At 36.3% G+C, this 12,164-nt stretch overlaps 2 protein-coding genes across 14 annotated transcripts in view; one reads left to right on the forward strand and one right to left on the reverse strand.

Moving 5' to 3' along the window:
* RBIS (ribosomal biogenesis factor) overlaps positions 1-12,164 on the forward strand; it is a 424,391-nt gene that overhangs the window by 132,324 nt on the left and 279,903 nt on the right. The gene's annotated exons all lie outside the window — the stretch shown is intronic.
* RALYL (RALY RNA binding protein like) overlaps positions 4,948-12,164 on the reverse strand; it is a 404,493-nt gene continuing 397,276 nt past the window's right edge. For all 11 annotated transcript variants that reach the window (XM_075743808.1, XM_075743805.1, XM_075743809.1 and 8 more), the window contains one exon: positions 4,948-8,096. In XM_075743808.1, coding sequence (XP_075599923.1) covers positions 8,079-8,096 — 18 coding nt within the window. In that variant the 3' untranslated portion in view covers positions 4,948-8,078. The remainder of the gene's footprint in view (positions 8,097-12,164) is intronic.

A 12,164-nucleotide genomic window follows, 5' to 3' on the forward strand; every position in this document is an offset into this window, starting at 1 on the left:
TGACATGTCTTGGATCCTCCAAAACCAGTGTGGAACAAATTGTTCGGAATGAGCCACATTTAAGCTGGTAGCACTCCTGGATTACTGTTTTTCCACCTTGTTGGACTACCACAAAAAAACACTCAGAACTTGCAATTCACTTACAAATGATTCTCACGTAAATGCAGCAGTATCCAAATTTGAAAGGTCACTCATTCTTGAAATCAGCACAATTGATTTTATACAGCTTGCTGTCAAAAACTGCTTTTGTGTTCCTGAGACATGACCTGATACACTTGGTCTCTGAAGCCTACTCCCTTAAATAATAGTGCTCAGTGAATAGGTTTGTAAAACAGCATTTCATACACTGATACATTGATTACAAGTAATACGATACGTCGTCACAAACACAGTAAACCTCCAACCATATATCAGTGAAAGTTGTCCTTCATAGAACTAAGAAAAGACATGTCTAGGCATTAATTTATTTGCTTAGTATCACATATTACATAAATCTTCATCCTCCTGTGTTAAGTAAAGTAGTGATGGAGACTAGAATATAAAAGACTGTCTGTTGGGAAAGAAAAAAAAGAGAAAAGAAAAAAACCCTAACCCATATTCATCACTTCAGACACTGATTTATATGTTATATGTACAATGGTTTGTGTAACGATTAGATAACTCAGAATTTTGACTGACTAGAAATATGAGTTGTGGCATAGCCCCATTGATGATAAGGACATATCTGTTTCATGTTGATTTTCTGCTTTTAACAATAGTGTTTCTGTAGACAAGGCGATCAAGCCATATAAAGATGGTCTGAGGGTAAATTAGAAAAAACCCCAACCAGATAGGCTTGTACACCTGAAAGCTTTCATATATCGATTCTACTTGTCAATCTAAAAAGATGCCTTTCTACTAAACTTGTTTCCTATTTGTGTTTATGAATTAAAATTCTTTTTTACAAATACTTTCTGAATGTTTTATTTGCTAAATGTTTACTTTTTTATAATTCCTTCCAGTTTAACATAGTAGAGAGAGAGAAAAATGAGATTAAAAAAAGAGATGAAATTAAGAAAATGTGCTTTAAAAGCTCAAGATTATCCTGAACATAAATGTTTGTGATCTTCGCCTACTAGACAGAGATAGTGAACATTACTTACCCTGTATCAGAATGATTTAAATAACTAAGGCTGAAATAACTTTATAGAATATTAAGCCAAATTCTTTGGTGGTATAAAACAGTGCTACCTCATTTACCTGAGAGCTATTTTACCTATTTTCACAATAAAAACTAGCATAACATATAAAACCAGTTACCTATGGAGGAAAGCTAATATAAGGTAAAGTGCCTGGGTTAATTTTTCTAGTGGTAGTGCCCAGTTCCCATCTTGTTATGATTACATAGCCCTTCTCCTCACAGGACCAGTGTACATTTTCTTGAGTTTGGCATTTAGATTGTGTGAGAAGTCTAGCTGTCTCATCTACAGTTTTCTTATCAATGGAAGTATAGATTTAAAGTTAATGTAGCCACTCAAGTAAATGGACACTTGTTAAATACCTCTTCCACCTTGTGGATTAAAGAAGGCCAAAATTCTGAACAGTGGGTTAATTTTCCATGTGATTGGCTACACATTGGTAAGTGGCTACACATTGGTAAGTGAAGTTCAACCAGAATCACCTGGAAATTTGGAGGCTTAGCCCTTGAAAGTATAGTCAAAATCATGGCATTACATGTAGGGATGTGGAAATAAATAATTATGTGAGGAAGGTTTCTTCAAAAGTAAAACGAGTACAAGTGCACCACATCCCCTTTCAGTAATTTCCTCAGTCATCCCCAGGTAAGATCCTTTCATTTAAGTTTCAGTGCCCCATTCAAGTTGCAGCCCTACCATGTTGTATATCCTCTGCTCCTTAACCGTGTTCCAAAATGTTCCTGCTACAGTAGCAATACTAGCCACAGCAATATGAGTTATCACTTCTTTTTCCTTTAAATAACATGCTAAATGTTCCTGTAACTCCTCATAGGGTGAGTACCAATCACAGTTTCTGCTTAAGAATCCAGTTGGAGTAGACACTGAAGGTACTCATTTAATGACTGATATCAACAGTCAGAGTTACCCCAGGGATAAGTTCGATTCTTACTTTCCACTACATTAGCTATCTATAGTTGAGGAGAAACATTTCCAATTATCTAAAGCACAAAGAAATGGAAGAATATTTTTTTCCCCATATATGCATAGCTACACATCATAGATATATTCACATATAGTAAGTAATACACCACAGAGTGGTCATGCAACGCTTCTTCTCCATTACCTTGGGCTGTTAAGTATATGTAGCCAGGATGGTATTAGAAAGTTTTGAATGTAACCTTTAGAACTATTTTTGCTTGGTTAGTTGGATTTATATGGGATGGATGATATGGGAACTAGGTTCTGTTAAAACACAGTGTGATAACTGTGGATTAATTCTGTTCACACAAGTGTGGAACAACAATCTTTCTTTGAGACGTTAACCAAATAAATACTATAGCAACCCCAAAATATGTATCAGTGAAAAGCATCATGCTCATTTTGTCTTGAATGAGTTAATAACCCCACCATCCAAACCTCAACAACTATTTATTTCCTATTGCACTCAACGTTTTTCCTAAGCGGTTTCTTGGAGGGTTTTCTTATCAGTTTTCCAGATCTGGTTGTTGTAAGGGCATGGATTGCCAGAATAGGGCTGTAAATGCTGTACACAGATGCCTTTACTGGGCATGATGGCCAGAACATCAAGGGGTAATGGGTTTAAGCTGAAAGAGAGTAGATTTAGATTGCATATTAGGAAGAAATTCTTCTCTGTGAGGGTGGTGAGGCACTGGAACAGGTTGCCCAGAGAAGCTGTGGATGCCCCGTCCCTGGAAGTGTTTAAGGCCGGGTTGGATGGGGCTTTGGGCAACATGGTCTACTGGAGGGTGTCCCTGCCCATGGCAGGGGGGTTGGAACTAGATGGTCTTTAAGATCTCTTCCAACCCAACCCATTCTAGAATTCTATAAATGCTCAGAGCTACAGTACTAACTTGCCAAGTTGTGCTGGTTTTACTTAGTGTACAGAATCTTTCCTGCACCTTTATTCCTATCCTTGGCTAGACTCTCCTTTCTCTAGGATTAGACTATCACTAGTCAGGTCTGTCCTTAGCTGACTGTTAAGATTGGCAGCCGCTGGCCAAAAGAAACTTCTTTTCTCGTAGTTTAGGGTGTCCAACTGTCCTTAGCTGCACAACACACACTATCCTCTTGTATGGGAGCCTAACCGTAAAGAGGTGATTTTTTTTTTTTTTTTTTTTTTTTTATCTGTGGCTGCTGGATCTGAGTAGGTGACTTTAGTGAGCTCTTACTATGGAGAAGTCCTGCAGGTTTATTTCAGGGAGGACAAAAGCCTGAAGTTATGCAGACATGGAACAAAGTTACTGTCCCAGAGTAAAGAATTTATGAGAGAAGATCTTTTCAATGCTTTGCTTTGAACCAACCCTTTAAGACTCTTAAGGCAAATAGACAGGATTCCATTAGTTATGTGGAAAACTCCTCCACTCTAATAATTTTGCATTATTTTTATAATGGTTTTCCCTACAGGTTTGAAACTCAAAAATATTTGTCTTTGGCCCTAATGGGAATGAATGAAGCTCAGAATGGATCTTAATATGAGCAAATTAAAAATACTGGAATATAATCCTGACTACAACTTAATTGCATAAATTATATTTTCTATACTTTGTAACTAATCACGCAAAGGGTTAAGTACTTCTCTGTTCCAAAAATACTTGTAATGTATTGCTCCATGGCCCATAAAGTGTTAGATTGTTCAATGTTTTATCCATCTAACACTGCAGGATGCTCTCCCTGCTTATTCTTGGCTGATTGATGCCTTAACTTCAGTAATAATTGCCCTCATACCCAGTATAATCCAACACAGAATTTAAGATTATCAAAGTAAATTTTTTTATTATTATTATTACATAAGATCTTGTCAGACAGAAAATTAAAATATCTTACTTTATTATCCTCTTTCCTCTCAAATTAAATGTATTCCTTATTTAAATTTTCTAGACTATTGAGGATTCTTCTGAATATGGAAACTGGAACGTTTTGAAGTTCTCAGACTACCTTCTCTACCAAAAAGGAATTAGACATTATTTTAATTGGCTACTATATAATCTGTAGCAGGGTTCTTTCTGAATGAGGAATTGCCCCTGTATCATGCATAGTAGGAGTAAATTGTTTATAAAGTTCACAAACTTGTGCAAAAGCTGGCATAGCTGTAACAATAAAGACAAAAAATTTAAAAATGTAGAAAGTTACATGCCATATATAAATCATACACATTTCAAAATAGTCTTGCTTCCCAACAATTCCAATAAAAATCAAAAACATTCTTGTAGACTTTATGGATCAATTTTCCTTAGTTTGTCTGTATAGCAGCACCTTGTGAATTGGATAGCAAACTGAACAGAAAATTCTAACAATTATTAACATGGTTTTCATTAGTTATATCCATGCTACTTTAGAGATACATGAAACTTAGAAGTTTCCAAGATTAGGAAAATGCATCCCTCAAATTCAATTAAATATCACCACTGGGCTGCTCACTTTCTCTCTCTCTCTCCCCGCCACTGAAGAATTTCCTCTTTTTAGGAAGTTTTTCATATTTCTTCTCAGTCATTTTTTAACACATAACTGGTCCTTAATTTTCTCAAATTGTTAAAATGATAGCAGTATTTATCACATTTTTGTCCATCTTAATTACTTAGATAAGTACTCCATATTATGGATGCCTGTTTCTGTTTGTCCTGCTTGGAAAGTTTGTGAAGCACAGTTGTATTACAGAGCTTTAAGTGGTATTTTGCATGAGAGAAATATATTTTTCCTGGAAAGTTCCTTAGTCACTTTTTAAGAGAAGAAATTACAAAACTGAATTAGTGCATAAATCAGAGAAAATATTTATTTACAGACATGTAAAAATTATGTTACAACATTTTAAAGAAAACTGTAATGAACCATCAATCTGCTCTACTTGGGCAAACCCTGAATGTTTTAATTCTAACTTGCAGTGGCACCTATTAAAAATATGACTGCTTACAAGATTGTAGCTATCTACATAGTTTAAGTACAATGATTTTTCAGAACTAAAAATGGATCTACAGCAAATAATAATAATAACTGCAACAATATGTAATACAAGAGTTTACAAAAGTAAAAATATTTTTTCTTGATCCAAACTTTAAAGCTTCTTAGTAAATATTTTCCATTCATGCAGCTGCACAGGTTTGAAACAAATATCTGAAATACACAGAGCATATAGGTCTGTGTAGAAAATGAATTGGTTTAATTCAGGACTGTCCATAAAGGATTTTATAAGACTGTTGACTATCCAAACCAATTGACAAGATCCTTTATGTTTCCTATTCTTCCATATTGCAAGGGATGAGCAATGTTAAAAAAGCCCCCACGACTGACAAAACCCATGTAAAAGAAGTACAGGCAGTGATGACGAACAACACCGAGCACACCGCATACATGAAAAGTAGAGAACTATCAAGCTCTGTTGAAGCTACCAGCATCCTCTGTAGTGATTTGAAGCAAACATGCCATTAAGAATCCTTGCTAGTAATCGACTGTACGGCACAACAAGATTCTGACTTGCAAATGAATAGTGCCTCATGTTGTCATCAGAGGTGTCTTTTTGTGTTCAAAATATATTCGAGACTTAAACTGTGGTGTGAAACAGTGTCGACATTGTGACTGTGCAATCATTTCTGTGAGTATATAAACTAAGGGTAATGATTGGAAAGAATTTGTAAAGATCTAATAGAGTGCTTTCTGTGAGTATTAGCTCATTTGGAATGGAGGTGGTGAAGAGATGATACACCTAGCTGTTTCTCATACGGAGTTTATTAACACCAACATCAGAACTGATCTCCTTGGATGACATTCTGCATCTTTTAAGTCAGCCAACAGTTTACATAATTGAAATGGGCAAAATGCCCGTGGAGCTGCTAAGGTTTGGCGTTCTTTTTTTTATCTGTCAGCCAAAGATGGAGATCCCAAAATGGCAATTCTTTTTGCATTTTTACAGTTAAAAATGGTCGTAACTTATACTAATAGATAGTGGAGAAATATTTCACCCTTTGCTTTGACCTAACATTTCACTTTTACACAAAAGTAATATTTTTTTGCTGCGCTTTTCTGGGAGAGTCAGCCTTGGCGGATTCTGAAGCTGTGATTCTTTATGCTCAGGAGTAACTACTTATACTATTCTTTCCTTAATTAAGTAGCTAGGTACTACTCAGCACTTAGGTAAACCGTGTAACTCCACAGACAGTAGACAAGCTACATATAAGATACACAAACATAACTGAGAGTGCTATGTTACATAGTCTCCTAGTGAATTAAATTCCCACTCATTAATAGATAATTAAATTCAAATGTATGCTCTTCCAAATGTTCAAAGAATTTCAGTCCTTCTTTGATGATGGTCCCTATGCTGGAAACCTGACCAGAGACCTTGAGCTCCTGCCTCCTCATACCCCAACTTTTTGAGGTGAACTCTCATTTCACAAACTGTTGGTTTTTATAGAAATTGAAAGTTTAATCTATGAAAGAGTCTCTCTGGTACCTTTATTTTTTTCTTGCTTTCAGTCTACAGAGAATGATTGAAAAGGCAAGACAAGGGTTCATCTTTGTGGTGCTGGATGATACCAAATACCAAATACTCATGGCCACAGATATCAGTGGAAGTCAGGGCTTCGTGCTGCAGACTGGCACACAGCTGGCTCTCAGCTCCATTTGACTGTGTAAAGTTCTTCCTACATTGACATCTCGCCCTCTTGGAAACCTGTAGCTATTAAATATTTTTTTTCCCTGCAATCACTTTAAAGACATGTCTTTTTCTATAGGAGTAAATCTCACATAAGGATGTACATAAATAAATATCTATTACTTGTTTCATGTCATCTGCAGTCTAGCTTTGGGATGGTGAACAAGTTGGTACGTTCATCAGAGAAGACAACCTTGTGCCCATATCATATATGCTTTGATACCCTTAATATCTCAGTAACACAAGAGAAATAATGCATCCATTCTGTTTGAAAGGAGGTATGATTTATTAAGAAATTCTATACTGAGGTTCCCCCTACAACATCTGTAATAATTAATTATTCCAATTGCAGGCTTTTAGGAGGGCTTTAGGGGTTCAGGAGTGGAAAGACTACTGCTAGAAAAATAAACCAGAAAGTAATTAGTAGGCTAACTCGGGTTGTCAGATATTGGCAGTCTATAAGTAATTTACCTGGCTAGACAGGAGACTGACTGTCATGTAAACTTTCCATATGGTAACAACAAACTGCCTTTAGAAACTTGCAGGAACAGCTGTAACAACTGTCTGATGAATGGCATCACAGAGGGTACTTATCTGAAGAAAGGGATTTACAAGAGGATCCAATTTACAGCTTATCGAGGATTGCTCTCTTATTTTGAAATTTTCACTTTTTAGCAGCTATCCCTATTAGTAAACATAATTCTTTAGAATGATGAATACAATAAATAAAATAATGGAACATACCATACAATGTATTTAATTGTGACACTGATCATAACGATCTTGTTTGAATTAAACTGTAAACAAAGAAGGGCAATATCACCTGACTCTAAATATGGTAAAACAGTAAAACATGCTAATCATAAAAATAGCTTTTAGAAATATACATTTGTATACAGTGTTTCCCACACCTGTTAAATATGTCCTTCATATTATTATGATACAGTACATTGGCCTTTAAGACATCAAAATTAAAAAAATAATACCAATAATTAGCCAGAGAAAAACACATTTACAATCTAAACCATAAAAATCTGACAATTGTACAGCTTAGAACATATAAGAAATGGAATTTCTAATATTTGAACAATAACGTCCATTTTAATAAGTAAATTGAATTTTCATACAAATTGAATCAAAGGTGTTGCTAGCCAGTAAGAAACTGCAGTTCACAATTTTCTGTGGGGAAGTCAGAGTTTCTCTTCTCAGCCTTCAGGGGGTTCACACATGACATCTCATCACTTGATCTGTAGAAACTGAGAAACGAAAGGTTCACTTTAGTATGAAGGCACAGAATTTCCTCCAGCAGAACCTCTAAAGGAAGCCAAGACAACTGGGAAAAGAGGGACGAGGACTATGAGTTGACTTTTTAATGAATCAATCAAATATCGATATCTATCAGACTTTCTCACCTGATACCTTCGAGGGCTAAAAGAAAAGTCGTATACCTGCAGCAGTGGACAATCAGGATGGTCCAACAGTCCTAAGTTAGACTGGATAGCCCAAAATAACCACAGTGAATCAAGCAAGAGCTGTTGAGGCTGAAGCATACTTCCCTTCAGTAATGCTATGCAAACAACTGCCAAATAATTTCTATTTTAGCAGCAGAAAATAGAAGACTGTATCTTAGCTGCTTTGCAATGAAATGCTTTATTTGCATAATAGTATTCAATCTAAATAAACTGCGTGTAGGATTCTTTGCTTTGGTCCCATTGCACTATTTATATACCTTATTCCGGACCATTTCCATTGACTGTGTGCTTTCAACAATGTTTATAATTACCAGATTGGTGGATTTTTCCTCAGTGGCTTCCCTTTTGACATTGTCTATTTTATTATTATTCTTGTGTACATGCCGTAGGCTTTAACTGCATATCCTTTAATTTCTTCTGTTGTTTTACAAGCCACAGTGTGAAACAGCAAAAATCCAGTGTCGGCCAGGAGTTTTGAGGGTCATTTCTCCAGCAGGCTGGAGGCAGGTTACATCTAAAAATCTGAGAGTCCTGCTATGCAATCCATTGATGCTATCAGCTTCAACTAGGCATTCAGTGATGCTACAGAGGAGCATGAGACATACCAGCTCCACCTACCCACAGAAAAACTAACAACACTTTCCCAATCACATCTGTTTGGAAAAGTGACAGTAGGAAATATTAACAGAAATAGATGGTTTCTTTTTATAAGTGCAGTTTTCAACGTAAGGTTTTGGGTTTTTTTTACCTTTGACAGGAAAAATACCTTTCAGTTAATTTCTTTTTCACTTTTTCCCCCCATTGTATCATTTTCTGTAACTGAAACAGAAAATACTTCTGATCAAAACTTGAAGAATTTCCAGATGTTCTTTTCAGCCAATTTCTGCCTCCTTCAGTAAGTTTTAAGTCTGCCTTTTTCTTCCCCAGAAAAAAGGGATGATTTCTGTTAAAATTTCCATTTATTGAAAACCTGGTTTTTCAATGAAAAAGGTTTTATCAGAAATATCAGAGTCTCTGCAAGACTGGCCCCCTGCCCTTTGAAGCAGCCAGTCATCGGATTTCTCTCTTGTTGCAAAAGGAGCACCAGATGTCTGGTTGTACCCTTCACAGGTAACCAGGATTAGGGAGAAAAGCTCATGGGAGAGATCCCAGAACTTTCTTCTTTCAGTTAAAATATCCTGAAACTATTATTCTCTATTTGCATTGAGAAAAAACTTCATTTCCTCTATTTTTAGCTCCTGATCCCTGGACAGACTTAACTACATGAAAAAGATTTTAGAATTCTCCCGTTAGGTCTGAGAGAGGCCTAATGGTTGTTAAGTAGCTATTCATCTTACAAGAAGTAAAAAAAAATTCCCATTGTACATCCTATTAGCTCCAGAGATACTTCCTCTTTTCTAGCCTTTTCTTCACCTATGCTTTGCTGTTCCATTATGCCATTATAAAAAGCAATAATTATGCAAGTAAGAAGAGAGACAGATTTTCAAGTTATTTATTGAAGCTTTTTCCCTGTCATAAACCTTTCAAGCATTTACCTGTCACCAGCACTAAAAAGCTTCATTAGGTTACTATTATGAAGCGTTACTACTAACCATCTGGATCCAAGTCATCAATACTGCTTTGCTGTCATTTAGAAACAATGATAAAAATTTACCAACCCCACCAGTCCAAAATCTTGTGTTCTTCCATCAGTACGGGCTTGTTATTTGCCTCTTAAGGCAAATAATCTTAAAGGGTGAGAAGAAACTTTAAAATCTGAAATAGTCAAGCTTTTATTTTCCATAGAATGACAGTAACCCAGGGCTATGATTAATCTAGTGTAATGCAATACTAATTTTATTCTATTTCTTTCTTCTGAATAGTGTGCAATATATCAGCTGGCTTTATGGTAGTGCTGATGATATTAAAAAACCTCATGATGACTAATTTTTTTTTAATCTTTTCATTTCCTTCCCGTTATATATATAAAAAACATCCTGACACAACAAGGATGAACTGAATTATGTTTAAGCCAGCAATACGGCTTTCATTTTATGTAGTTCTAACAGAAAACCACTTTAGAAAGTATGATTTGAACATAATGCATTTTAAGAATTGAATAACCCAACTGAGCATATAGCCTTGGCAGCCATAGACAATATGAAAGAAACAGTATATACTGTTGCAATTGCCATAATAATCTCTGAAAAAAGTTGGAAATAGTTATTGGTTCATTTTCCACCTGAAATTATTTTTGCTGTTTTTTTCTCCATCTGGGTGGCTTTTTGAGCACGAGCTATTGGAAACAGTCTTCTTAGGCATAACACTGTATTTCAGTCTTCCAGAAATGCTGTTGCTACTGTTGTTATAGTTATAGTATGACCCTTCTAGCATTTTTACCAGACTCAAATTATACTCTTTTCAATTAATTTTAACTTTACACTATTACAATGTATATAACATTGGAAAGCCAACATTAAATATTAAACATCTCACTAAATGAAAGTGCAGTTCTACTGAACCAGCCCCAAACTATAATCACTAAGAAAGATGAAGTAAATCAGATAAAATTCAGTTAAAATCTAGAGAGTTTTCCATCTTGTCTTTCAGAGGTTTAATGGTTTTATCACTAACCTCCACTCAAAGCCTAGGTAGTTCCAGTCTTTACATCTGTAGATCTTTAAGAATGCCCTGCATGTAGAGGACATCTTTTGTAGGAGAGCCTGGCCATCAGATCACCTGCCAGGTGACCATTTCCTCTAAGCTCTTTGCTTCCTTGTCACCAAGCATAACACAGTAGGAATAGTTTGCACTCCATTTCTCCTAAAAGTCTTTCAGGAGAAGGCAGGCTCAATATAGGGTAAAGACCTGCAGACACCTGCAGACCTTTCAGAACAAGGTGGCCCCCCCCCCCCCCCCCATCTCCCCAGCCTCCCCAAGAAACTGGAAGCTGTAATGGTGACGACTCCTTCTGTGCAGGGGGGATGCTGCTGGCTTTTCTAAACTTGTTCAGGTGGACTTTGTCTGCAGGAGGCATGTGTTTTGATCTCTTCTAGTTGGATCCAAACAGAGGTCAGCTTCTTCCCTGCTCTGGTTTATTTCTTCTTCCTTACATGTAAACAGCAGGGATATGTTCCTTATTCCCCATGAATATCTACTTTCCTTCTTACAGGGTTTATAGGAAAAGCGCTCTTTACCATGCTCATCTTCCAGACCTAGATGTACAGGAATGACTTAGTACCTGAGAACGTAAATTCAGCATATGTCCTTGGTAGGGAGTATTAGGAATGCACCGTGAGTAAATGCCACAAAAGATGTACATGATTAACATCTTCCCTTGTGGTACATTAAGAAAACGTTTAGAGAAAAGTCCCACAGAATACGGATGTTACAGAATTTACTCTATGGTTTACCCCACAATAATTATAAGTAATAAGAGCCTCCAAGAAGTATATCAAGATGTTTGTCTGACAAAATGCATCTGTTTTCAACAATTGATTGCTCCGAATGGCTTTTCTGATAACATTAATCTTAGAAATTCCCAGAAAATGCAACTAAACAGTAGATGGATAGATGGTGCACATATGCACGTGAGCTTGAAACCCAAAGCCTCAAATATCCTTCCTCTTGCTCTCCTGCCTCTTTTTTCTTGCCAGATAAACCCATTCTCAGGACTGGACTTCTGAGTTTAATAGCTATAAGGGAGGTATCTGAAGCTAATTCTGATCATTGCTTGGTTTCAGGTAAAATCACATTTTTACCTCTGTTGACTAGGAGACTCGATGCCTGACACCTTCCCGGGTTGTTACTGGTGTTGAGTAGGCTTTGGCAGTGGGTTATGTGACTGCCATACATCACTGTCTGCAAAACAAC

The sequence above is a fragment of the Balearica regulorum genome, chromosome 2, assembly GCF_011004875.1.
Source record: "Balearica regulorum gibbericeps isolate bBalReg1 chromosome 2, bBalReg1.pri, whole genome shotgun sequence".
In the NCBI taxonomy this organism is placed as follows: domain Eukaryota; kingdom Metazoa; phylum Chordata; class Aves; order Gruiformes; family Gruidae; genus Balearica; species Balearica regulorum.